This window comes from Protopterus annectens, chromosome 12.part0, assembly GCF_019279795.1.
Source record: "Protopterus annectens isolate FY-2018-M chromosome 12.part0, PAN1.0, whole genome shotgun sequence".
NCBI classification, from domain to species: Eukaryota; Metazoa; Chordata; order Ceratodontiformes; family Protopteridae; genus Protopterus; species Protopterus annectens.
Genome location: NC_056746.1, coordinates 1,144,989,925 through 1,145,017,250, shown reverse-complemented (window position 1 = coordinate 1,145,017,250; position 27,326 = coordinate 1,144,989,925). Strand labels below are relative to the sequence as shown.

At 42.2% G+C, this 27,326-nt stretch overlaps 1 protein-coding gene across 1 annotated transcript in view; it reads left to right on the top strand.

The window, feature by feature from the left end:
- Positions 1–27,326, top strand: part of NDRG3 (NDRG family member 3) — a gene marked incomplete in the record, with an annotated part of 646,357 nt that overhangs the window by 308,360 nt on the left and 310,671 nt on the right. Inside the window, 2 exon segments of the mRNA XM_044090166.1 lie at positions 25,814–25,876; positions 25,999–26,059. Coding sequence (XP_043946101.1) covers positions 25,814–25,876; positions 25,999–26,059 — 124 coding nt within the window.

The window sequence follows — 27,326 nt, the reverse complement described above, 5'->3', positions numbered from 1 at the left end:
GCAATCCTCACCAGTTCAGGCCTGGTCCTTGGAGCCTTCTAGTAGGTGGGCTTCCATGCCTCCCTCAGTAGCTTCTTCATCTTGGTTGGTCTGATTGGTTGAGAGATTTTGACCTGTGGAGTTGGAGCAGCTGATGCTGTCTTTCTTGCAAGCCCAGATGCAGTTAGGCCAGATCCCTTTGGCTTTGTTTCCTACCTTGGGCCTGATTGCTCCAGGGTTGCCAGAGCCAGTTGCCTTGCCACCTGTGTGGTCGATCTGACTGCTTGGTCAATTTTTGATTCCCACCCCTGGCTTAACCATCTCGATTCTGGCGGTCTTGGAGCTTAGCAGATGTTGGACCTAACCGTTCAGGGCTGGTAATTCCAGGTCTGATATGACACTTCAGGTTTTGGAGTCATCCCTCCCATTCAGCACTTCGGCTCCGATCACTGAATCACTGCAGGCTGGAGTGGCTCTGGAGTCTAGCATGTCCTTGAAACCTTCAGATTCCAGGGGTGCAGGCTCCAGGCAGCCAGCTTCAGCCTCCACTTCGTTGTAGAGAGGGTATTCTCCTGTCCAGAGAAGGAGTGGTCAGTGTCAGCTGGCATGCCCCTGTCATCTGTTCCTTTGGATTCTCATTGGCCTGCTCTGGGACAGCCCTCTGCAGTCCTCCAGTGTATTCTGCACTCGAGTCTCCTGCTGCAGTGGGAGGTAATCACAAGTGGTGCCGCCACAGAGCAGGTGTTCTACAGAATCAAGGCTTCCTTGGAGCTTTCTGTGGGAGGCTCTTCCAGCATCCCTGAAGGGTTGCCTGACTGTCTGGCTCTGAAAACAGTCAAGGGGGATGAGTCTTTTAGCTCTACACCTGGAAGCTTGGGAGACCATCACCTCAGGCGCATAGATGTTGAATTGTGTCTGGAGACTACACCCCCCCCCCCCCCCCCCCCCCCAAAAAAAAAAAAAAAAAAAAAAATTTCCTAGATGTGCCACCCCATCAAAGCAGGGATGCAGCTATTAAAGTACAAAAGCAGCTAGAAAATCTAGTCATTCAAGAGGTTCTACCAGACCAACTCAGACTGGGGAGCTATTCAGGTTCTTTTCCTTTCCAAAAAAGAAAGGACCTCAGGCCAGTTTTGGATTTAAGCAAGTTAAATTGCTTTTGAGACTGACCAAATTCCAGATGGTTATAGTGCAGTCCATTCTGCTCCTTTTGAGGAAGGACATCTGGACATGGTTGATCAACCTCAAAGATGCCTACCATTATATAAAGATAGCAGGGTGCTCCAGGAGGTTTCTGCAGTTCCGGCTAGGAGCCAATCATTAACAGTTAAGAGCACTGCCCTTTGGTCTCACTACTGTCCCCCAGGTATTTGCTAAATTAATGGCAGTCGTGGCAGCCTGGCTTAGTCTGCAGAGTTTCCAGATTTTCCCTTACCTGGACGAATGGCTTCTTACCACCTTCACGAGGGCATCACTAGTCAGAGCCAGGGACTCTTTAGTGTAGTTGTGCTGTTTTTAGGGAATTACCACAAACTATCCAGTCCAGCCTTTAACCATTCCAGTCTGTCCGATTACAAAGCTCTTGGCTGTGAGTATCTACCCTTTGTTCTCAGGCCAGCTCCTAGCTGTCTTACAGGAAACCTCCGGCTTCTGTAGTTCTTGGACTTAGGTCACATGGCTGCAGCAAGCTTCTTAGTTCCCTGGCAAGGTACCACATGGGAACACTATAGTAGACACTAGCAATGCAATGGTCATGCTCAACTCATCCTATGGAGTTTTCCATAATGTTGATCGAAGTCTTTTGAAATCAGATTAATTGATAGTTGGAGTCTTCCCTGTTGTTCATAGGTGTTTGCTAGGCTAATGACCACGAGAGCCTTTTTAAGTCTAGCCATGCATCCCAAATCTCTGACAAATTCTGATACCCTTGATAAGTGTAAGCATGGGCCTGGGAGAAGTACCATTTACAGGTTACCTGTGTCCATTAGAGACATAGGTGCCAAACCAGGGATGAATTTCTGGTTTCCCATCCAATTGTCCAAGTTGCACTTGAATTGGGTTAGGGAGGGACTCTGCTTCACATGGATGGGGAGCCTGTTCCATAGATTGGGTAGTCTCTGGGATACATGCCTATCTCTGCAGCAGGTTCTGTTTATATCACAGGCAAGGTTTAAGTCTTTAGAAAGGGTAAGTGTGGTGCTGTTTGTTTTGTGGATATGCATGAGTGGTGTCTGATAACACCCTGTATGCCAGGCATAGATCTCCCCTCAAAAGCCTGTAGGAGACGGAATAGGGCCTTCAGGCGGTCTGCATAGAATAATATATTACTTGCACCCTGTATTCTTTTAGTGTGGGACCTCTGCGGATGTTCAGTTGTTGGATATTCCCGGTTAGGTACATACCAAAGGGGGGCTGTACTCTGTGACAGGTCTGATGAATGCCAGATACAGTGGAACATTGATTTCCTTGGACTTGGATGCCATACATTTGTTTAACTTGTGCAACATAGAATGATTTCCTCACCACTGTAGACACATGATGATCAAAGGCTAGATTACTGTCTGTGTGTCCCTAAGTCACTGACTACTGGGTCAGCTCTAAGGAATGTGTTGTCAATATGATAGCAGGGATGGATGACTTGCCAAAGCATACTATTATGCATTTCTTGGCATTTAGTTTTAGTCCGTGGTTCTGACACCAATTGTTTGTCTGTGTCAGCCTCTCCTGGAGAACATTTGTGTCAATGTGAAAGTCAGTGACGGCTCCTAATTTGCAATAATCTGCAAATTTAGTCGGCCAGACACCACTGACATTGGCCTTCACTTCTGAGAAGTAAATGCCAAAAAGGAGCAGTCCAAGGACTGATCTCTGAGGGACTCCACTTGTGACTGGCGTCTTTGTAGAGGTGGACTGTCCAATTCTAAACCAATCCAAACAGGAACAAAAGAAACCACAAAATCCAAAGTGAAGCAAACGCAGACAGGAAGTAGTAAATCCACACAGTTTATTTAGAGGAATAAGCACTTTGACCCAAACAGTTAATTTAACAGGAACTTCATCAGAAACAGTATAGATTCATCCTACACCAAATATGTAAGTAAAAGATGACATCATATCCTGTCTTGGAGCCCAAATGTATGAACACCCGCTCTGAATATATGAATATGCATATAAACACTATATTAGTATTAAGAATATGTAAATAAAAACAATTGTACACAAAAGGCATAAAATCAATATAAAAAGCTATATAAAATATGAACGAATTAGACAATTTTAAAAATACAAACATAATTACTACAAAAACTATCTTTTAAGAGCTTTCAGTTTTAAAAGACTAGAGATAGAGAGACTTTTGTTTAAACCTGGCCAGTATATGGAATTCAGGTGCATTTGCCATATTAATTCCAATTTTTCCAAAAATTAGGGGCATGCACCACCTCTTTCTGATAGATACAACTTCTAAAAACAAATTTAAACATGTGTCCTGGATTGTCACATTAAATCCAAGACACGTGTTTAAATTTATTGCAGGAGGTTAGCCTTAGAATAGTTCCTGAATATTCCAGGTTTAGCTGGGGGGTCCAGATTTTATTTTTACTTCAAAGGAGACCATTTTGTGGTTTAACCTTAACCAGGGGAAGTCATTACAGTAGGGGGTGTGCAGTAGTCTCCCATATTAGTGAGGACGAGATCCAATATGGTTGCACCCCTGGTTGGTATATTGACTGGTCCAGGGAGTTTGTGTTTACAAAATCCAGGAACCTCTGTGTGTGTGTGTGTGTGTGTGTGTGTGTGTGTGTGTGTGTGTGTGTGTGTGTGTGTGTGTGTGTGTGTACGTTTGGTGTCGTATAGGATTCCCAGTTAATAGCGGTGTAATTAAAGTCACCCATGAATATGGCATTGGGTGGATGGTTAGTGTTTCTAATCAGTTTAAATACATGGTATGGGTTTCCTGAGTCATAGAGGGGGGACCTGTAGCTTGCAAGGAAGTGGTACTGGATTTTACCTATGGTGATTTGAACATGGAGCAGCTCAAGTGCATTGTCCTCTTTGACTAACCTTGAAGTATGTTTATTTTTGATGTAGAGAGAGACACCTCCACCTTTAGTCCCTGCCTGTGAAGTAGATTACCTAAATGTGTGGAAGACATTATAACCTTGCACTGTTGGTGTGCTGTCCGTGACTTTAAACCATGTCTCAGTGACCGCACAGACATCAGCATTCTCTAGGGTAAAGATCTCTTCTAGAGAGTGGAGTTTTTTGTTTAGACTCCCAGCATTGAGCAGTAATACCTTTAGATTTGCTTGGCTTTGATTTGCTATGTAGGAAGAACTTTGTTTGGCATTGCATTAAAAAAGCACTATGGGGAAGAGTGTGTTTTAACTAATATTCAGAAGCCTAGAGGGGAGAGGTGCAGACCATCCCTGGCAAAGCAGTGTGGTTTGTTGACCATCTCCTTACATCCTGACACATGTTGCACTCCCTTGGAATGATGCCAGAAACCAAACCAATTATTAAAGTTAATCATCTTTTGTTCGTATTGTGGCGTCATTCTTGGAGAAGGTAAAATGCTGCTCAATGCTAAGCTCATACCAGCCTGAGACACATTTTCCGAGAGCTCCGTAATGTCTCTCTTCATATAGTCTAGTGAGGTACGTCTCAGGTCATTTACTCCCACATGGACTTTGACTGAGTCATATTGATAATTGTGGTCCAATGACCTGAGTGCATGTGTATGTGGAGGATCCTAGTCCCTGATAAGCAACTGACTAACTTTCTCCTTACTCAGCCTGATGAGAGGGACATCAATGTGTCTCACGATGGAGCCTCCAGTGTCTAGAATGTTGGATTGTGTGGTGACTTGCCATATGGGCTTGGAGGTAGAGGCTCCATGAGATGTAGCTCTGTGTTGATGTGGGTTTTTTGAAAGAGTGCATTTGGGGCTGCTGAGGGTATTTGTTAGGTGTACTTCGTCTAGGAGGTCTTTGTGGTTTAGGAAGGTTACATTTAAGTGCCTTAGCATATGTGGGTGTATATATCTGCTTTGAATTGTGTGTGATGGGTGCACTGTGTTATACTACTGACAACCTTAGTGACATTAGGGATGCTTTTATGTGAGAGCTTTGCCTCCAGTGACACTGTGTAAATACATCTCTCACATACCATATCAGTTTGTTTGTTTGAGAATTAACTGGTTGTCAGCAAACATGGGGCAATTTCTTCATTGCCTCAGAATGTCCATATCCACCAAGCTGGTAACTGAGACAGTAGGAAAGTTCATATCCATGGCAACAGACCCTTTGGTGTTCTCACTGCAACTGTCTAATCAATAAAAATCAGTCAGGAGTATCCGGTTTGCAACTATATGGACAGGAATGCCTGTCGTATGATAGAAACCTAATTTGACTGAAATTCATAGTACTGAATTTCAACATACTAAATTGTAGACTGGACCGTATAAAACCAGACTTGGTGGGGGGCTATGCCCCCCCCCAACTATATATACTAACTCCAGGATCCCACCTCAGTGGGGAAAAGGGCATATACCTTTCACGTACCTTACAGTAGTCTACATGCTGCCACTAATATGCCCTTTTCCCCACTGTAGTGCGATCCTGGAGTTAGTATATATAGTTGAGGGTGTGTGGGGGCATAACCCCCCCCCCCAGTCTGGTTTTATATGGTCTAGTTTAAAATTTAGTATGTTGAAATTGAGTATTATGGGTTTCAGTCAAATGACTTTTCAGTCTTTTGAAATTTTTTGAAATTTCAGTCTTATGGGCTCAGTCAAATGAGTTTCAGTCAAATGAGGTTTCTGTCATGTGATAGGGTTCTGTGGACAGTGCTCGTCACTGCAAACTAGTTGTTCTGTGTGCAACTAGGTATTGGAGAAATTTAAATTGTGCTTTTACAGGAAAAATGACACTCAAGCTGTCAGAGTCTGTACAGAGCACTGCCAAACACTTGGAGGAAACTAATACATAGACCCTGAAAATTTAAGGATAAAGTATTTAGGCAGATATTCTGATGTTGGAAACAAATAAAGCAGTACTTACTGAAAACAAAGCATTAGCTTGTGAAGAATAATGAAATGAGGGGAGTCACACGAGTAGCTACTGCCTGGCTACTAATGCTAGTCTTGCCACAGCTTCACTCTGCTGGGATACAATGCTCCTTTTGCTTCTTTTCTCACCAGATGCAAAATGTTAACACCAATCCAAGAAGAGAAGCAGGCCACATCCTGTTTGGTGATCCACAGTTTTGTCCCAGATGATCCAAGGGTCTGTAGGCTTGAAGCCTTTTTCTAGTATATGCCTTGAATAGCAACCAGACCAGTCAGGTACGCTAAGCACAGACACTCGCTCTCCAACCAGAAACAGTCAGGAATAAATGCATTCTGCTCCTTCTGTCACCAGGATTAGAATACAAGTACAGATTCCAAACTGCCACCTATAAAGCGGTTATTAGGCTTTCTAGTGATCAGCAGTCTCCAGGAAATGTCCCTTTACTCCTTCAGTCACCAGGAGAAAACAGAAGCAGTAATCCCAAGATGACTACTGAGAGGCAGAATATGGGCTTTCCAATAACTGGTGGTGGTGCAATAGGTGCTTAAAGGGAAGAAGAAAAAAATGGTTTGTCCTAAGCACTGCAGTGTGCACTAAGCAGTTGGATGTGAAAGTGGGTAACTTAAGATGTTATGTTGTCCTATCTCGCCGTAATTCTTGCTGGTTGGGGTTCTTGGACGAATACTAAAGCTCGAGAGCTTCCACTGGCTCAAGGCTAACCCCTATCCCTTGATGCTCTGGGCCAAATCCACAGATCCCGTTTGCCGCTCAAGCATAGAGGTTGCTGTCCGGCTAGCTCGTTGGCTAAGTAGACTAGTTTGATATTTTTTCAGTGTTTCCTTGATTGTTTTGTCTCTCTTCTATTTTAACAGTTATCGTGAGCCTGCGTTAGGTCTTGTCTCTCCTTTCCTAGTTTAGAGAGTGCCATTTAAGTTACAGGGCTCTCGCGGCCCGTTTGACTTAGCGGGCCATTCCCTCCCGTCTGTCAAAAAAAAAAAAATCTTTCTTACAAGATAGTTTTTTCTGCTTTTTACTTCCCTTGTCTGTAGTTTATTATATCTTGGGTAATATCAAAAGAAAGAGCATCGACACAGCCATTACTTCTGCGGCCTTCAGTATACTTGGAGCGGGCAGAAGCATCGAGTAGAAGACGCTCCCCATAACTGGAGCCTGTATCACCTATCTTGAGATTGCCCATTTTGGACCGGGGCAGATCTCCTTCCTTATCCACCCATTCCTCCAGGAGCTTATCTGATGAGGACATGGAGCGGGTGGTGAAGAGATTACTCAAAACAACAGCCCTGGCAAAAATTTTATAGTCTCCGGACCCGAAAGTCTCTGAGCATTCCATACCTACATGCCCTGTTGTGATTCCTCCTCCGACCACCTCAGTGTCTTCAGAGCCCGAGAGATCGGATCCAATAGTAGTGGAAGCAAACTTGGGAACGCATACACAAACTCACAAAGTTCTCCAATTCAGGATGGTGCTGGTAAGTTGACGCACACTGGTGAAGAATGATAAATCCCGCTATCCAGCTCTGGAATAAATAAGTCCTTTCTTGTTCAAAGGTTATCCAAACAATTGCCACGTTCAAGCATCCAAATATAAATAGTGGACAAAAGGTAGAACTAAAACCAAACTGGACCAAACAGGGCCAGACGTTTATTAAAACATTAAGCAACACGGTACAAAAATACTGCTTTTCGTCCTTTCACCATACAAAGACTTCTTCAGACAAATGGTTCTCATAGCGGGATTTATCATTCTTCACCAGTAGTGGAAGCAATGACACTGAGAGCCCCGTTGGAATCTTCAGTGCTGACTGCATTAACTTCCTCGGCTCCATCGGAAGTTGAGGGGTCTGGGAGCTGACACTCACCAGTCGGGTCCAGGGGTGAGAGTCGGCGCAGACTGTTGTCCGACCCAACTCTTCTCTCGATGCCTTGGCTAGGTTGAGTTAGTCTTTCACATCAGCTTCTGAGCTGTCTGCCTTGCCTCGAAGTCGACCCTCTGTTGCTTCGGAGCCAAGGGCCACTTCGGAATGGGGTGGGAAGGCTTTCGAACTGATGGAGAAGGCGCTGTAACCCCAGACAGCCCCGCCGCCTGATCCAGTGTCTCGTTCCTCCCAGGTGCTTGTGAGAATCTCTTTCATCTCCCCCTAGGCATAGAGACCCGGAACCTCAGGGAGCCCCTATTGGCGGTGGCTCTTCTGAAACCTCCCCGGAGTACCCCTCCGAGGAGGTCCCTCGGAAGACACTATGCAAGCGGAAGCACATAGACACCCCTGAGCCTGTCACCTCTGATACAGACTTGGATGAGTCTGAGGGGTCCCCAAGGTCCCCCTCCGGGTATGTATCCTTTGCTTACATCCTGGAAATCTTGAAGCAGAGTGGTGACTGGCAGCCTATCAGCCCTTCAGAGGATGAATCGGTATACCTGGAGGCTTTTCGATCTTGCCCTTCCACCTCCTGGGTGACTCCCCCTTATGACAAACTGCTAGGCTTCATATCTCATAAGGCCTGGACATCGCCTGATACAGTGGAGCTTGTTCCTAGAAGGCCCAACAAGTTCATTACCGCCCCCTCTGATAAGGGTTTTTTGACGAAAGGTGTCCCTGTAAGTGCCATGGTGGTGGCGCTGGCGGCCACCAAGAAGGAACGTCTGAGACCTCTTCATCTGTTCATCCTCCTAACAGAGAGTTTAGGATTATGGACAGATATGGAAAGCGTACCTTCTCTTCCGCAGCCTTTACCCTATGGTTGCTGAACTACCTTACCCATTTTATGAGACTTCAAATGGATCTCCTACAAGAGCTAGGAGATTCCCTTCAGGGTACAGCTGCTTCAGGGTCGACAGATAGTGTCTTTGCCGCTCTCCATCTTCACTTCCATTGCAAACTCCTCCATGAGACTGATTTCTTATGCGGCAACAGCAGGAATTTCCCTCCGGAGACATTCCTGGATGCGCCTTTGCAATTTTGCCGAACCCTTTAGGTCTTCCTTCACCAACGCCCCCTTTGATGATGGTTCATCCCTTTTTGGACCAGAGGTTAAAGATACTTTAATCAGGTGCAAGCAGGACGGGAAAACCTTATCTGCAGTGGGAGTCTTTTTTTTGCCCCATCTAGACCTTATCCCAAAGGTCAAAAGGGTGGAAAAATGTGGTTCCGCAAGTCCAAAAAAGGTTTTTCTAACACATGTGGTGACTCTTCCCCCAGGGGCAGAGGGGGGGGGGGAGTTATAATGGAAGACCCCTATCTCGTGGCAGAGGGGGTCCGCAAAACCAGGGCAACAGACATACCCTTCCCGTAAAACATAAATCAATCAATTAAACATTGTCAGTTGGTCATTGTTAAATACTAAGTAATACTAAGCAGCCTTAAAGATATATACCTAAAAATGTACTTGTGTACCAGTGTTGAATCTTTAAGCAACAAACATTTATGCAAATTTCATACTATAAAATTAATATATAAGGAAAGCAATAAATATAAAAGTAATCAAGTAAACCCTAAAATTGTAAATGCATTTGTAAATTACTTAGTAATATTACTTAGTATTTAACAATAACCAAATGACAATGTTTAATTGATTGATTTACGTGATTTGTTAATCACATAGTTTTAACTAAGTATAAAAGGACATGTAGTGTTTTTATTTGTCTGATGAAGTCCAGTCATTGTACTGGACGAAAAGCGCTTCACGTTATTAAAGCCTTTCGTTTATGTTCTGCAGTACCTTTGTTGCTTTTTTTTTAAATTGCAGAGACATACTGGCAGATAAAATTAAACACAACAACCCTCCCCCCCAGTCTTAATGACCACATTTCAATAAAACCTTATTTAATTAAAAAACCTAGTAAGTTACAATAGAAGTGGGTATACAAATAGAACTGTTGAACTGTAGCTTTTGTCTGCATATTTAATACATAGGAATTGCATTGTTTTGTTGTATAAATGTTTTAAACAAAATATTGAAATAATATTTTATATAATTTGTTTTAGTTAATTAATATATGTACAGTAAAGGACTTTAATTTTCAATGTATTAACATATTGCAACACATCAATTTATGGGGGAATGTATGCCTTTAAAACTTTTGGTGCTCTTTTTGGGAAGGGGGATATTTGAATGGATTTATATGGAGTCTTGTATTCACTTGAAAAAGCCCTGCATTGAGTCAGGGTGAAAGCGCTTGTGTATCAACTTGTCTATGAACTTTAAGAATTAAATTTTTATTTTAGCTGATTTCAGTGTGCCCGGACCATTTGTTTTGGTTTTTAGTTATTGATGTTTTACGGTCTGCATCTATTTTGTGGTCTCTTAGACAATATTCACATAAGTGAAATGGATATGTGGGCAGTCCTTGTGTTACAGGCCTTTCAGGACTTTCTTCTCAAGAGTGAGATGTCCTTGCAGATGGACAATGTCTGCCTGGTATCTGAAGGGAGAGGAACCTGATTCTATCCTGTTTGCCTAGAGGCCATGAGGGTTTGCCAGTGGGTGATTTCATCTTCATGATTTCTGGTAGCAATGCACATCCTGGGGAAGGTCAACATTTTACGGGACAGTCTGTGCAGGAACATTCTTCCATATCAGTGGTCCCTAAGTCTGAGATTTGCTGCTGTGATTTTTCAGAACTGGGGCATTTCATGTTTTGGTCCATTTGCTTACCCAACAAACACAAAGTGCTGCAGTTATTGCACCTTGGTTCTTCCACAGGGACAGTCACCCGAGGATGCTTTTCTGTCTGTTTGTCCTCCTGGTCTCCTTTATGCGTATCCTCTGACTCCTTTGATTAAGATCCTCCAGAAGGCTGCCTATTGCAGAGCGACTGTGATCCTCATTGCACCTTTTTTTGCCCCAGTCAGGTGCGGTTCCCCTTTTTATGGCCTTTTCTGAGGTACTGTCCTTGGAGTCCAGAATGGGATCTTGGACCTATTTCTTGTCCATCGGGCTTGGACTCGCCAGACCCCTGGGTGCTTAGATTAACTGCACAGTTTTCCAGTTCCCCTGATAGCATGAGATCCCAAGCTTTTAGACGGAGTAGTCCATATTTTGTCCTCCTCTCAGAGGTTATCTACTAACCTTTTTAAGCACCTTTTAAAGGCTTGAACCCCTTCTAAGCACCTTTGGAGGCTATTGGTGATTTTCTTGCTGACTTCCTTCATTCAGGATTTAGTTACTGTTTCTAACTATCACTTTTGCTGGCGTAATACACCTATAGTGGCATTAAAAGGTTTTTCTCAAAGGAACCTTTTAATTGTGGTCTTCTGTCCAGTACTCTGTCCCTTTGAAGGATTTGCATTTTTTGCTTCATTTGCTTGCTGTATCTCCTTTTGAGCTGTGCTATCTTGGAAGACTGTTCCTGGTGGCTGTTGCTGTGGCCAGACATGTGTCAGAGCTGTAGACTTTATCCTCAGTACCTCCATATCTGGCCTTTCATAAAGACACGGCATCTCTCAGAACGGATCCTGCTTTTTTTGCCTAAGGCAGCAATGGCGAACAATTTTTTAAATCAGGCCATTCATTTACCAGTGTTTTTCCACAAATCTTCAAATAACGAATATTTGCTTCATTGTCTATGTTCATAGCCAGTTGAGATTTTATTTGGATAGAACCAACTGCTTCAAAAAGTCTGATAAGCTGTATTTCTTTTTCAAAGACCTGTTTGGGGAAGAAGATGTTTAAGTTTACTCTAAGTGGCTGTCTGCATTTCATTTGGATATAGTTTGAAAGGGAAGGCTTTGCCTTTACAAACCAAAGGGTCATTCTACTATAGAGTTATGGCTACCTGTATGGCTTTTCTCCCTTGAGAGCTGCTATGGATGACATACTTGCTGATGCTTCTTGGTGGGTTCACTTATATTTGTGTCCCACTAGAAGCTGGATATTCTGTGTAGTTCTGGAGCCTCTTTTGGTTACACCTTAATTTGGAATTTGCTCTGGTAGGACTTCCATAGGGTGTAACATGGCTGTGGAGTCTCTTGCAGGTTAAACCCAGACTGAAGACAACTGATATGAAATCTATGTATTTACAATAATGATGGCTCCATGTCTGTCTGGTTCAACCATCCTGCTTACTTTGCCTCCTCCTGTATTATGTTTCTCTTGATCCTTGGACAGCAGAGTCGTGGTGGCTGCTTCTACTCTTGTTTGGGATCATTGGTGTCCAGTTCTTGTAATTAGCAGTGGAAGTGGTTTGAGGCAAGGAGACTCTGTCTGAAATGATTCTGTCAGAGCTACAGATTATGGATAGAGGAGGCAAAGCTCTGGGGCTGGAGTATTTTCCAAATGGCAAGTCTCTGATCCCCGTATTGGATCTGATAACCAACAGGTTAAACTGGATGGAGTCACTGATCAACTGTTACAGTAAGTACATAACTTTCATTTCAGAGTTTGAGCTGTTTTACAGTGGTAGGCCACGGGATCAGATATCTTGAAATACTAAGGAGCTGTATAATTTCCAGCTACCAAGTGGCTCCCTGGCAGCATATTTCTAAACAGCTTTGCTTCCAGATTTATGCATTTATGGCATGTAGATAATTCAAAAGTTTTATTTTTCTCTTTTGGGAGATTTCATGCACGTAAATGTGGAAGAATATAAAAACTTTGGCATCATTGTACTCCATCCAAAAAAAGAAGTGGAAAATGACAGCTGTCATGAACATAATTTATTTCTTTGGGGAACTTTGCCTAAACAAGTCTTGCTGTTGGGCTGTTGTGAAGGAAGACTGGGTTTATGTACCACTCCTTTTTTTTTTTTTACAGAAGCAGTAAATCCAAGTTCACATGAAGATTTCATACTTGTGTGGGGAAAGGTATTGCGACTCTATGTAACTTGGTAGAGCTGTAGGAAGATAGAAAAGTACAAGTTAGTGTTGTCACACTGTCCTTAGCAAATGGAAGTAACAAACCATTGGTGTTGGGAGTGATTTGCTCACCATGTGCAATATCAGTGTTTAATGCAAAATGTCTATTTTTGCAATTACTTTTCAAGGGTTTTTTATCAACAACATTTTTTGAAGTTGAAAATCTGTAACATGATATGAAGAGCTGAGCCCACGATGCCTCACTCTCTCCGTCATTGTGTAAGCTGCTATTTTTCCATGTTTATATGCAGCAACAGGGGAGTCTTGTGTATATGTATCAAGATAAGCTGCCAGCACTGTGAGTTGTAGCACCTTATATTGAAAATTAACATGTGGTGAGTTGTTAGTCAGACCATAACAAAAGAAAGTAGCTGTTCCTCTAAAAATATTAGTGTTTTGAATGCCCATAATGCTTTATTGCTGTGTAAATTATTGCAAATACCCAAGGTGGCATCATTTTGTGGTCATAAGGAGAAGCTGTAACAGTGAAACTAAAACCTGAAAAAAAACTGTCATAATTTTGCTTTGGTGTCAAACCACTTGCAGGTCTAACATCAGTAGTATACCCAGAAGTAAAATTTAACTATAACATGCCAGTGCATGAGATGTGTAAGAGTAAATTTTAAAATAAGAAGGCTGTAGCTGTTTTTACTCTTGCCAGAACGAAAAACTGTCTTTCGATCCCTTTTCAACAGTTTTGTTAATGTGAATGATTATCTTAATGACACATTGAGTAGTTTGGCCACAGCTGCCAGATTAGTACTCCATAGAGTGTTGGTTTTAAACTGGTAATTGTGTAATGACTTGGCAACCGGGAGAAATGAGAACAAATGCTTTTGTAGTTTTTATGAAGCTGAAAACCATGTTCATGCAGTTCATGGGCTGATTATTGTTCAGAAGTAATAAGGAGCCAAAAGTGATGGAGCTGTTCAGTTCTGAATTATTGAAAAGTTGCATCTTGTAGTCAGAACTTCAGTGATGCTTGATACAAGGACTCCCAAGACTGCCCCCTGTACTACAAATGGACAGAGGCAGCTCTTAAGTGTTTTATCCCATGAATGGGTTCCCTCAAATTATCCATGGATTGATTCCAGTTATTCTTCATAGTGTTAATATATAATTGCCGACCATGGGATGGGTAAGGCCAATCCATAACAATTGGGATAGGTTATTTTGAGCACAAAAAGGGAAATTGGAAGACTTAAAATGGCCTGCACAGGCAGCTAGCCTAGTATGGCCGTGGAGAGTGAGGAAAATATCCGTTTCAAATCCTACACATTTGTGAAGAAAGATAAAGAACTTTGATGCAATGTTAGAGAGGTTTTGCGTGCCTTTGCCTCAACCAAGTAATGTTCTTATTTTCATTGCAGTGAAAAAAGATAGACTTGGTAAAATCCTTTACAAGGTTTTAGACCTGTTGTAAATTTGTCATAAAACAATAGCTCACTGTAGTGGGGGTCATGGAACAGGACCTCTCTTGAAAAGCTTGTACATGATGTCTGATCCCATTACATAAGGACAGCATGGTACTCTCAAATTGGAACCAATGAGAAACCATTTGAAAGTAAATGCAAAACCATGTGTAGTAAGTACAGTAAGGAGGATCCACTATCTTGATGCAGAAAGAATGTGGTTCTGCAGAGTAAAATATGAAAACATTGACCATTTTATACTTCAAACTGGTGTATAACCATGTTACCACCACTAAATAATGGGGACTTGCAATTTTGTGTTTACTTAAAGGCTAAATGAAGCAGTGAAGGCATGATTCACTTTACTAATGCTGGAGTAGATTGTCAAAGCTGAATGGCGCTACCATGTTTTCTTTTGGACAGTGTTCATGAATTTTGCTCAGTATCTCTTAGCTTAAGAACATAAGTTTAGCGGTTACTGTTCCATTTGACATATTTCTTTAAAAAGCTGCTGCTTTATGTTACTGTTGCTCTTAGAGTTTTGCAGAGGAATACAAAGGCTCTTCAGGATCCAGAGGGTATTGTCATATTGATGGATGTTGTCTTTGTGTGGAACTGCTAGGGAAGAGTGCCAGGTATGCCTCTAGCATCTTCCAAAAGATAGGTGAACAAAAGTTTAGTGAGGAGATGGTGTGCTTTCAAAAACAAGCTCCTCCTGTTCTGGGGACATGTATGGTAGAGGTAGGGGGTGGGGAAGGAGGTCCTACCAGATCCACATGAAAAGCAGATGCTGTCAAGCAGTTCATATGTCGAGATACTTTATGAATTAAGTTCTAGATAGAATAACCTTCCAAACCTTTCTGCAGTGGGCATTTATTGTATGAATAAAATACTTGCCTTGTGAATGTAGTCCTCCGACTACTTGAACACTTCAGAAACGACAGGCGGCATACTTCTTCATTGAGAAGAGAGGAACCAGTAGTATGCACCTCCATGAGGCTGTAAGAGGCAGAAACTTGCTATGCCTAGGTTGGAAAGAAGTGCACAGCCTTTATCTATGGACCTGTGACAAATTTCAGAAATGTCTCTTGGCTAGAGGATTTCAAGTTGGTGACAGGCATTTAAACCACCAACTGCTTTAATCATTAGCAAAGACTTGCCTATTTTCTTTTGCAACTCATTTAAATCTGAAGCAAAATATTCAGAAGGCAGATGCTTTATAGGACACACACTCACAGAATCTCTTTAATCCAAAGTGTATACTCCGACTGTTAAAAGGCAACCCTTATGGGGAGTTAAACCTGTATTGCCTTGAAGGACTGATTTGGTTAGGTAACATATTTGTACTTCTTAAGTATTTTGCTCTTGCAGTGCCAAATCTGACATTAAAAATTGTGCTGTAGACGCAAGTAACAAACAGTCTTCTTGTACCTGCAGCCACTGTGCCCCTATGAATGCACTTTCATTTAAAAGAAAATATTCCCTTAGGGTAAGCAGTTAGATACATAATTATGTGCACAGTGCCTCGCTAGTGGCATAGAAAGATAAAGCCCTGGTGATCCATGTTCAGTTATCACCTTAGGCACTTGATAATAAGGCAGGGAGGATGGGAGTGCCAATCCTAGTAGGGAGTTTGGTATCTCTCCTACAGAGTTCTGCTGGTTGCTGGAGCTTGAGAGTTGATGCTAGGTTAGGGACAGAAGGACAGAAAGAGCATCACCACCTTATAAGTTTGGGAAGGGGATGTGCTCTCACAGTAACTCCTTATTTCCTACCCAGCCTAAAAATCAACATCGGCAGGATGAGGGAGGAAGTCAGGACTTAAGGAAAGCTGTCTACAGACTGCACTGTGATTGCTCGCTACCTGGTCCATCCTTCTCCGCAGTGTCTTCAGGTGCTGACTTTAGAACCTGCACATGGAAGTGAGGTCCCCGAGTGCAGGATCTTTACTGAAAGGGAAATTGTCCTGGTGTGGAAACAATGGCAAGCCTGCCAGGGGTGCTAGAAGGGGGAGGTTAATAAGGAGCTGGCATGTGGGAAGCCTAAATTCATCAGCAGGAAAAGATTAAAAAAAAAAAAAAAAAAATCACTACATAGATCAATGAGGCAGTGGCTTAAGCTATATGAGTCTTTCCCTCTACGCTGAACAGCTTCTCAGAGGTTTGGGCACCTTCCATGTGGTCCACCTGCCAGGAGCTCCTGCAGAGCTCCATATAAAAAGTAATTGGAGCACAAAAGGCTTTGCACCTCTGCTCCACCTTCGTAATCCTGGCTGCCCCTAATCCTAACCTGCATCTTAAATAATAAAAAAAAAAAAATCCTTCCGATAACAATGCACTACACACATCTGACACTCACCATGTGCATGCACAGAGCACTAAATCTATCACCTGCTCATAAACACTGAGACGCACATACTTAATCTAGCTCTTATCCAACTCTTGCTCGACCCCAACCCACACACATTTGCAAACATCCCACTTGCCCGTTTTGGTGAAAAACACACTCGAGAAAACATCTGTACAGTAAACCAGATGTTTAACACTGCAGTTCTGCCTATCAACCAAAGCAGTCCTCAACCAGTCCGAACACAGGTATAGTTATCTACATATGTCTGCACGTCTGGGTGTGTCCATATTTATCAGAAAGTCTAACTTTATAAGTTGATCATATGGTGTTGATCATTTTAAAAAGTTGAATGAGACTAAACAAAAATCTGATTTTGCAGGAGGGCAAGCTCCCCTGCACCTTTCCACATACCTGTCAGTTGTCCAGATTTTTGCCTCATTTTTGGTCTGTTCACAAAATTTCTGGTTTTCTAGCAAATTACTGATAACTGAAGTCACTAAATGACATTTGACTGTCAGACTTCATTTCCTTTAGAAAATGCATGCCAACACAAATCCTGTTAATCTACCTACTTTTTAAGTTTATAACTGCAGTATTTAAAATCTGTTCCTGTTTTTGGGCCTTTGTTCCCCCATTATTTTAGACTTTATCCAGTTTTCTTGCACTAAGAGGTTGAGAAGCATGCCCCCACACCCCTGCATATTATATATATCAACTGAGATCTGACTACAAAGCATCCATACAAAAGCTTTGACTTTTCGAAAAGTCAGTCATATGGTCTCGACCATATAAAGTTCGACTTTCTTAAAAGTCCATCTTCTAAATGGGGCCCATAAATATATGTGTGTATGTATTTATTTGTGTGTGTGTGTGTGTGTGTGTGTGTGTGTGTGTGTGTGTGTGTGTGTGTGTGTGTGTGTGTTTAATGTACACATACATAAGTTCATAGCTTACTAGGCTAATGGTTTAAGAGCCCTTGCAAGCCTAGCCAACAATAACCAGATTTTACACAATGTATGGCCCGTAGGGGTAAGAGGATTGCATGGGTTTGTGTCTATGCAACGAGTATCTTACAGATTGCTCCTGTCTATTAAGGGGCATAAGCACTACTACAGTTGTGAATTTGGGATTTCCCAAACATTGATCCGAATTGCATTTGAAGAGGGACAGGGAAAGGCTCTGCTTAATGTGGATAGGAAGCTTGTCCCAAAGAAGGGGCAATCTGAGACTCCTTTCCCTCAATTGCATTTTGTTCGAGTGGCTGACTAAGTTTAGGTCCCTAGATTGGGTGACCCTCATGCTGTTTGACTTGTCTATGTGTCGTAGCTCCATCAAGTCTGGATTTGAGCGCCTTGTAGGTCAAGCATATGTCACCTCTTAATCGTTGATAGGAGACAGAGTAAAGGGATAGGGCTTTTAGTCTGTTTGCATAGGATGTGCTGTTTACACCCTGTATTTTCTTTGTGAGGAATCTTTGAGGTCACTCCAGCTGCTGTAAGTGCCTAGTCAAGTACATGCCAAATGGCACATTGTACTGGATTATTGGTCTAATGAGAGCTTAGTACAGTGGGACTATAATTTCCTTGAATCTGAATGCCATACCTTTACTTAGAAGTTGTGCCACATAGAAGAACTTCTTCACCACTGTGAAATCATGGCAGTCAAAGTTCAGTCCACTATCTGTGTACCTAGATGTCTCATCTCTGAGTCTCCTCTTAGGGGTGTGCTTTTGATGTCATTTGCAGGGATATTTGACTTCCCAAAGGGTAAGATAATGCGTTTTTTCACATTTAGCTTTAGGCCATGGTTCTGGCACCAATCATTTGTCTGATCTAGACCTGCCTGAAGGATATCTATCACTGGGGGATTCAATGATTGCCCCAGCTTTGCAGTAATCGGCAAACTTGTCATCTAGGGGCCTTCCACATTCGGCTTGCCTTCAGATAATTATTTATTGCCCCTAAACTTTACTCATAAATTACTTGCATACTCCTAACCTGTTTTAGGTTAAAAAAAAAAAAAAAACTCTGGGTGAGGGACAGAGTCCAGGAGCTTTAATAAAGTCAAGACAGATCATATCTCCAGTGTCACTTCTGTCCATCACCCTAGTAGTACCATTCTAGGACTATATTGGGTTAGTCTGACTCTGTTCTTTGTGTTTCACTGTTGCAGTCATTACATTTGGGTTATCTGCTTGCAGGTAGCCCTCAGTTGGCCTGATTAACAAAGTCTTCAGTCCTGCATTGGTTGCTGTCCCTTCTTCATGATGCCAGGTCATCGGGGGTATAAAACATGCAACCGATGCCATTACACCAGTCTTTCTTGCCGTGCGGTGCCCGAAGCAGAAGCAGTTCGCAAGTGCTGGTTGGCCGACTCCTGAAATTTTCTGTTTCAAGTTTCAGAACCGAAGTCTTCAACTAAAGCTAAGTACCCCGTTGGGGATTTTTCTTGCTCCTTTCCGATGTTAGTAAGAGTTAATAATTGCATTACTTGTGGAAAGCAAATACTTCATAAAGATTTTCATTCGTGTTGTATTCCTTGCTAGGCCCTGACCACGACGTACCTTGCTGTCGGTTTTGTGCTTTATTTAATCGGCGTACTGTCCATCGTATGTATATTTTCGCCTCTAAATATTTTGGTTTTCGGTTTAATTATCCAGAAATTTCGTCAGTTAGCCATCCGACTACTGGGATTCCGAAAAAACGCAAAGATAAAGACAGAGACAGGTCGCCGAGGTCCAAAACTGCCGATGACGCTTCTCCTAAGCCAGTCGCCAGTTCGCCGGTACTCAGTGAGACGCTTTCGCAGCCCCTAATACCCGCTACTTCTGATTCGCAGGCCTCTACTGAGACCCATTCAGAGTCCAGTATGCCGCGAGATGCTTCAACTATGGAACCCGTGGATGTCTCTACCTTGGATGGGTCCGGAGCCGCTGTGCAGGCACTGGCTTCTGAGGGTGTATTCAGGCCTACGGTCTTGCATATTAAACCAATGCCTGCTTCAGTTAGGCCTAAATTTTGAACCATGCCTAAAAAAACGACACCCAGGCCACATGCTCAGGCCTCTATGCCTAAAACCAAATTATAAGAATGGCTGAAGATCTAATAACTCTAATCAGGGGTAGCCAACCTCCCTTTCTAAGAGGCCTAGGATTGAAGTTGTTTATGAATCTTCTGACCAGGATTCTGTTTTTTCTGATTCTTCTGATGCTCTGGATTTGCCCTTATCTACTTATGAGGGTTCTGATGCAGAGGACTCCATTCCCTCTGCTTCCCCTCCAGAGGATTTTTCTTTTGGGGAACCTTACATACTCTATGGGAGCATTTCCACTGAGAAAGCCAGGATTTCTCCTACCTCAGCATAGGCCTTTAGCTATTCCTCCTGTACTAGACATTGTTGATGATGCTTTTTCGGAATCTAGTTTGGCCCCTGATTCCTTACCTCCTGCTCCCAGAAAACCTGACCGATACTACAGGGTCCCTGAGTCACACAAGTTCCTTTTTAAAAATCCTGTTGCAGATCCAGAGACTGTTTTGCAGGGGCCCAAGGGCATTAAGGCTTCTACAGCTAAAGATCCTACCCCTTCTGATAGAGACTCCAGGGAGCTGGATAGATGGGGTAAGAAGGGTTACATTTCTGCAATCTTGGCCATTAGAGCTTTAAACTGACGGTTTCATATGTTAAAGTATCAGCAACTTGTTATTGGATTACTTAAACAGAAAATTATGTTGATTCCTGACTGTGTGGAAAATAAAGAATTACAGGATTTAATGCATTTTGCTGAACGAGTTGGAAAACATACTTTGCAATGTGGTTTTGATTCATTAGAGTCCTCTTGCAGGGCTGCTGTCACTGAGTCTGTGCTCAGAAGGCATGCTTGGCTAAAGGAGCAATCTTTGCCTGATCATGTTAAAGCTAAATTGTTGGATGCTCCCTTAAATCAGGACCGCCTGTTTGGCAACAAGGCTGAGGAAGTTCTTAAAAAGATGGAAGATAAAGCTAAATCTGTGCAAACTGTTAAAGATTTCTTACAAGTTCAGCCTCTTAGATCTAGTAGGCACTGGCCCTCTAAGAATTGGTCCTTTCCAGCCCCTTCCAGGTCTTCTCAAGCCAAACCCAGACACAGCAAAAACCCCAGGTTTCAGTCCCAGGGGACTCACCGGACTTGGCAGTGGGGGGCCTCCACTTCCAAATCTGGGAGTAATAAGACTCCCCCCTATGGTAAACTGTCTGAATGACTTCCTTTTAAAATTTCCAAGCACTTATCAGCTGACTGCCCCTTTGGGGGGACAGATTGCTCTTCATGCAAAGAACTGGGAACTCATTACCCAGGACAAATGGGTTTTAAATATAGTGTCCCAGGGATACAGATTTCACTTCCACTCGTTGCCAACACCAAGCAGGGGGCTGGACCTACCCCCAAATCAGTGGGCAGAGACCCAAAAACAAGTACTTTCTCTCTTAAGCATGGGGCTATTCAGCTAGTACCAGAAGAGGAAAAGGGACAAGGTTTCTACTCCAGACTTTTCCTCTACTCCAGACTTTTCCTGGTACCCAGAAAAGACAATTCATGGTGTCCTATCCTGGACCTGTCTAAACACCTTTTTGGAGATTCCAAAATTCAAGATGCTGATTCCTTCACCAGTTGTTGCCTATGCTAGGCAAAGATGCCTGGATGGCAACACTAGATTTAAAAGAAGCATACCAGCACATCCCAATCAGGGAGTCTTGCAGAAGATACCTATGCTTCAAAGCAGGCTACATGCACTATCAGTTCTCTGCACTGCCCTTTGCCTTATCTACTGCACCCAGGGTATTCACAAAGTGCCTAGCTCCAGTTATTGCATTTTGCAGGCAAAGAAATATTCAAATATACCCATACCTGGACGATTGTCTAATTCAGGCAGAAAGCCAGGACATACTTTTGAATCATCTGGCCTTTGTACAAAGGGTTCTAACTTGTCTGGGGTACACCATAAATGAAAAGAAATCACACCTGGTACCCTGTCAACAAATTATATTCCTGGGAGCAAGCTTGAATACAACTTCCCAGATGGCTTACCTCACGCCAGAGAAACAAATTCATTTGACAACCTACTTCAAACAAGTGGCCACAAAAACCCTGCTGTCTGCAAGACAAATACTGCAAGCCTTGGGGTTCATGGCCTCCTTCATTCTTTTAATTCCATCTGCAAGACTGCATATGAGGAAACTACAGTGATATCTAAAATGCCTATGGTGTCAACATTCTCAGGATCTAGAAGCAATGATTCGTATCATACCTTGCCTACGCCTAGAATTCCTTTGGTGGGCAGAGGCCTGCCACCAAAACAAGGGACTACCTTTCACACTACCCCCTGCCGCCCAAACCCTAATAGACGCATCAGACTATGCTTGGCGGGCTCACCTTGGCCGGGAAGTGCATTCAGGGCAAATGGAACCCAAGTCAAATGCACCTGCATATCAATCAAAAAGAAATGTTAGCTGTACAGAATGCTCTGACAGCCTTCAAGGACCACATTCTTCCAGGACAACTCATGGTAAAGACGGACAACACCACTGTTATGTGGTACATAAACAAGCAGGGGGGGGTACACTTTCTTACCCCCTCTGCAGACTAGCCATGGCATTGTGGAACACAGCCTTGAGCTACGAAGTGCACCTACAAGCTCAATTCCTGCCAGGAAAATTAAATACACTGGCAGACGGACTAAGCAGAAACCTCAGGGACCCACACGAGTGGAAACTGGAACCAAGGATTTTCAACATGTTGACAAGCAAATGGGGGAGCCCAGATATAGACCTGTTTGCCTCTCCCCAGAACTACCACTTGGACAAATTTTGCACAAGGACTCCCCACAAACAAGCCTGGAAAGTGGTTGGTCTGTCCTTCAGTTGGAAAAAAACTATCAGTCTATGCCCTCTGCCTCTGCTCTCCAAAGTACTACTAAAAATCAAACAAGACAAACCAAGGATGATTTTGATTGCTCCAGACTGGCCACGCCATCACTGGCACCCCCTCCTGCGCAGTGTGTCACATTTACCCCCATGGCACCTGCCTCAGACTCCTTCCCTGTTGTCTCAGCTGGAGAACCAGATTCTGCACCCTCAGCGTCTAACACTGAACCTTGCAGCCTGGCTAATTACATAATCTCTCCTTTACCATCCCTCAGTAAACCTGTGATGGATATCATTTTACAGGCAAGGATGCCTAGTACTAGAAAATCTCATGCTGAAAAATGGAAAAGATTCTGTGCCTGGAACCAATCTCAAGGGATGAGCACAGCAGCGCCCAATTTACCTCGGATTTTACAGTACTTAACTGAGATGCTTCACAAGGGCCTGTCCTTTTCCTCCATTAAAATCCACGCCTCAGCCATTTCAGCTCATTATAACACAGAATCTCCCCTCTTCTCTCATCCACTGCTCAAGCAGTTCCTCAGAGGGGCCAACAATTTGAGACCACCTAGGACAGCTCCAACCCCAGCCTGGGACCTTAACTTTGTTTTGGAGAAACTCACTTATCTCCTTTCGAGCCAGATGCTACTGCAGACTTATAATTTCTTTCTTGGAAAACAGCTTTCCTTTTAGCAATCACTTCAGGTAGAAGGGTATCTGAAATACAGATCCTTATGGCAGTGGAGCCTTTCATCATCTTTCATGCGGACAGGGTGTCCCTCAGAGCCAATCCATCCTTCATGCCCAAGGTGGTATCCAGTGTGGCTCTTAATCAGTCCATTCATTTGCCAACCTTCTTTCCCTATCCACAGAACAAAGGGGAATGGATACTGCATTCCTTAACTGTGCACAGACAACTTAGATTCTACTTGGACAGGGCTAAACCTGAAAGGAAATCTGAACAACTGCTGGTGGCATTTGCTGCAGGTGCAGAGGGGAATGCTATTTCAAAGCAAACCATTTCTAAATGGATAGGCCATTGCATTCATTTCTGCTATAATCACCATGGAAATCCTATCCCCCAGGGGATCAGACCTCACTCCACCAGGGTTGCATCTACTTTGACAGCCTTTCTCAGAAGTGTCCCTGCCAGGGACATCCTAGAAGCCGCTACCTGGAGTTCTGTACATACTTTCACCAAGCATTATCATTTGCCAATTTTCTCTAAATCCACAGCTGGCTTTGCTACTGCAGTTTTGCAGAGCCTTATATCTGCTCCTAATGCTATCTAAATTGCTCCTCCCAACCATAGCTTTGGGAATCTACCCAAATGTAATGACTGCAACAATGAAACATGAAGAACATAATACAGTTGTGTACACTTACCATAAATGTAGATGTTCGAGTGTATTCACTGTTGTAGTCCTGGTTACCCTCCCTCCAGCCCCCTAACTTCTTTTGGCTACACCTCTACTTTCCTTTACTATGCTTAAAAGCCTTTTTGGTGTAATTTCTTTTTTGTTGGCGGTATATCTTTGTACTTTTATATTTAATTGCTCCCCATTAGGGGGGCACCTGACATCTGGGCAAGAAAAACTGATGTAATGGAGTCGGCTGCATGGTTTATACCCCTGACAACCTGTCGTCATGGAAGAAGGGACAGCAACCGATGCAGGACCCAAGACTTTGTTAATCAAGCCGACTGAGGGCTGCCTGCATGCAGATAACCCAAATGTAATGACTACAACAGTGAATACATTCAACATTCGAACATCTACATTTATGGTAAGTGTACACAACTGTACTTTCTGCCTGCCTGCTTTGAATTAATACTGAAGTTCATTAGGTGTCTTGTTCTACCCGAGGAGTTTAATGAGTCTTACTGTTAAAGTCCTCTTATTTTACTCCTTCATTGAAGGTGGATTTATTAGCCATTTCTGTGCATTTCGTTTTGCTAACTTTGAAGTTGGAGTTTATATATCAGCAGCATTCTTGAGGATCCTGGTTAGAATTTCTTTGGGCCTCATTACCTTTCTGTGTTAGTATCCCTTACATTCAGTTATCAGCAGATCTGTCCACCCTCTGTCCTGCCTTCCAAGACTGGCAAACTGCTCACTATTTTTGTGAGTACTGACTAGTATTTTTATATTCTCACTTGTCATCTTATCTCATACTTTTTATTGGGCCCTAGGAAAACAGCTTGTCACAACTGGTTGATTGCCAGGGTGGTCCCTGGAGACATGGGTTTTTATCTGCAGATGCTTAAAAGGCATAGTCTCTGTAGTGTATTTTCATTAATAAAAATGTAATTTTACTCTAGCTCAAGTTTAATAAAAAAAAATCAGGTATGTATCCTACAAAAGGCTAGTCTTTTGCATCCCCCCATGTCATAGGGCACTAGAGGAGGAAGACGAAAGCATGGGATCCCGTCAAGTTGTCCAGTAGGATTTTGTATTGCATTTTTATGCTGATTTTGTTCACTCATGGCTGGATGAAGAGTATGGTGCAAGGAAATGCTTCTGCATATTCACAGTTCATATCTAGAGTGCTTGTGTACTCCTTACTTGACTTGTACATCTGTAGTACTGAGTCGAAAGAAAACTTAGAATGTGGCCTTCCTTTAAAAGAAGGTCTTATAACATGACCCTGCCAGCACCCATTATTTGAACGTACAAGTAGGAACGTACAAGTAGACATCTGCTGTTCATTCTCTTTTCTCTTTAGCAAACAGTTCCAGTGCTCATCTTTCTAACAGAACTCTAGTCACCTGGGGAGCAGTCTTGGCCATAATGTGAATACTGCAAAGCTATTTATCTTGGAATAGTATGTCTGCACATATATTTCTGGCTAGGAAATTATTTAAGGACATCAAGAACAAAGTGTTTTTGATTACTGTGCTAAGAATTCCATGAGAAATGGAAACAGTTTGGCCAGATTCTGTACTAAAAAAAAAATTTTTTTCTACTGTGTAAAAAGTGATATGCATTTCCAAAGCCTAATTGAGGAGTATGCATTTTTGGGTTTCCTTATTTTAAATGATATATTTTTTTAACAGGTGTGATTTTCTTAATGAGCAAATATTTCTCTTTTCATTCCTATTAATGTGGTAGTTTCCAAACCTGATGCTGGCATTCAGGCCTGGTCTTTGCAGTCTCACTTTTGCGCATGGTGAATAGTGTTCTATTTTTAGAATATTTGGAATGTTGCTCATTCTGTAATTACTTTCCATTTACAGGTACCAGTACCCATCCATGGATGAACTGGCTGAAATGCTGCCTGCTGTACTTACTCACTTAAAGTAAGTTTTGTGATGTATGTATAATGGATCAGACGTGTTTAAACAGTAGTACACCTTTCTGTAATTGTTTTTGTAGTATTTTTGTAGAGGGTCATTTAAAAGGGGCACTTTGTGTTTTGCAGCCTGAGAAGTGTAATCGGAATTGGAGTTGGAGCTGGTGCCTACATCCTAGCTAAATTTGCTGTAAGTTCTGAAATGTGGTTCTTTACTAGAAGTTTGTGTTTTGTTTAATGTTGTAATAAAATGTGAAAGAGAAGATGTGAGCTTTCCAATATGCTACAAACTGCAAAAAACACTAAACTTTTGAAAATAATAGCGAGTACCACTGCGAGCACCTATAACACAAACTCAAGCAAATCTTCTTGAACACAGATTTAGTTAGTGCTTTCGGTGAAAACTATGTCCCACCTTCTTCAGACGAAGACACATCAATTAAAACCCTTTATATACATTAAATATGCATCAATTAATCAATTAAAAATTCAATTAAAAATAAATTTAAGAAAAAGCTTGTCTTTAAAGAGCGATGCCATATTACTTTACACTCCTATAATACACAGTATGTTACGACATAAAACACAAATATATACGTTTTTTTCAAACATATTGAAATAAATATACTCCAACCCTTATTTATCTATTCAAGGCTAAGTGTTTAAGAATACATTTTATAGAAATATATTCATTTAGGCCGGGATATATATGTGCTTCAGTTCTTATCTGCCATTTAATTTCATCTATCTCCAGATTCGATTGCCATGGGCCTCCCCTAGGGCCACTTGTGTTTGTTGCAAGACCGAAAATTTAAAACTATGGACAGGGTACTCGATAAGATGCCTAGCTAAGGCATTATTCTTATCTTTTTTAGAGATAGCATAATAGTGTTCGTAAATACGTTGTTTCAACTTTCTCTGTTTTTCCGATATAATAAACGGAACACTGAGAGCAAATTGCAACATATATCACAGCCCTACTATGACAATTATACCTTCCCTTAATACTATAAATTTCATTCTTTAATTTAACTTTTTCGTCTAAGTTAATATATTTGCATTGGTGACATACAACACATCTAGACATACCTAGATTACTACTATTTATAGATTTTACATTCATTTCCAAAATAGATTTTAAATTAGCTGCTCTTCTAAAGATGACTTTTGGTTTAATTCCTAGAAGCATAAATATAGCTTTATCTTCAGTAATAATAGACCAATTCTTATATATAATCTCTTTAATTCTATAATGGTCCAAAGAATACATACAAAGAAAGCTAACTCTATAGTCCACTTCTGGAGTAAGAGAAACAGTATTAATATCTATCGCTGAAGCATTTAACATTGGAAGTGATTTGTCAAGTAAAAGGGGCCTAAAATATCCATCACACCTTTTATTTCTAACCTCTAAATATATAGAATCAACCAGTGATTTTGGATAACCCCTACTAATG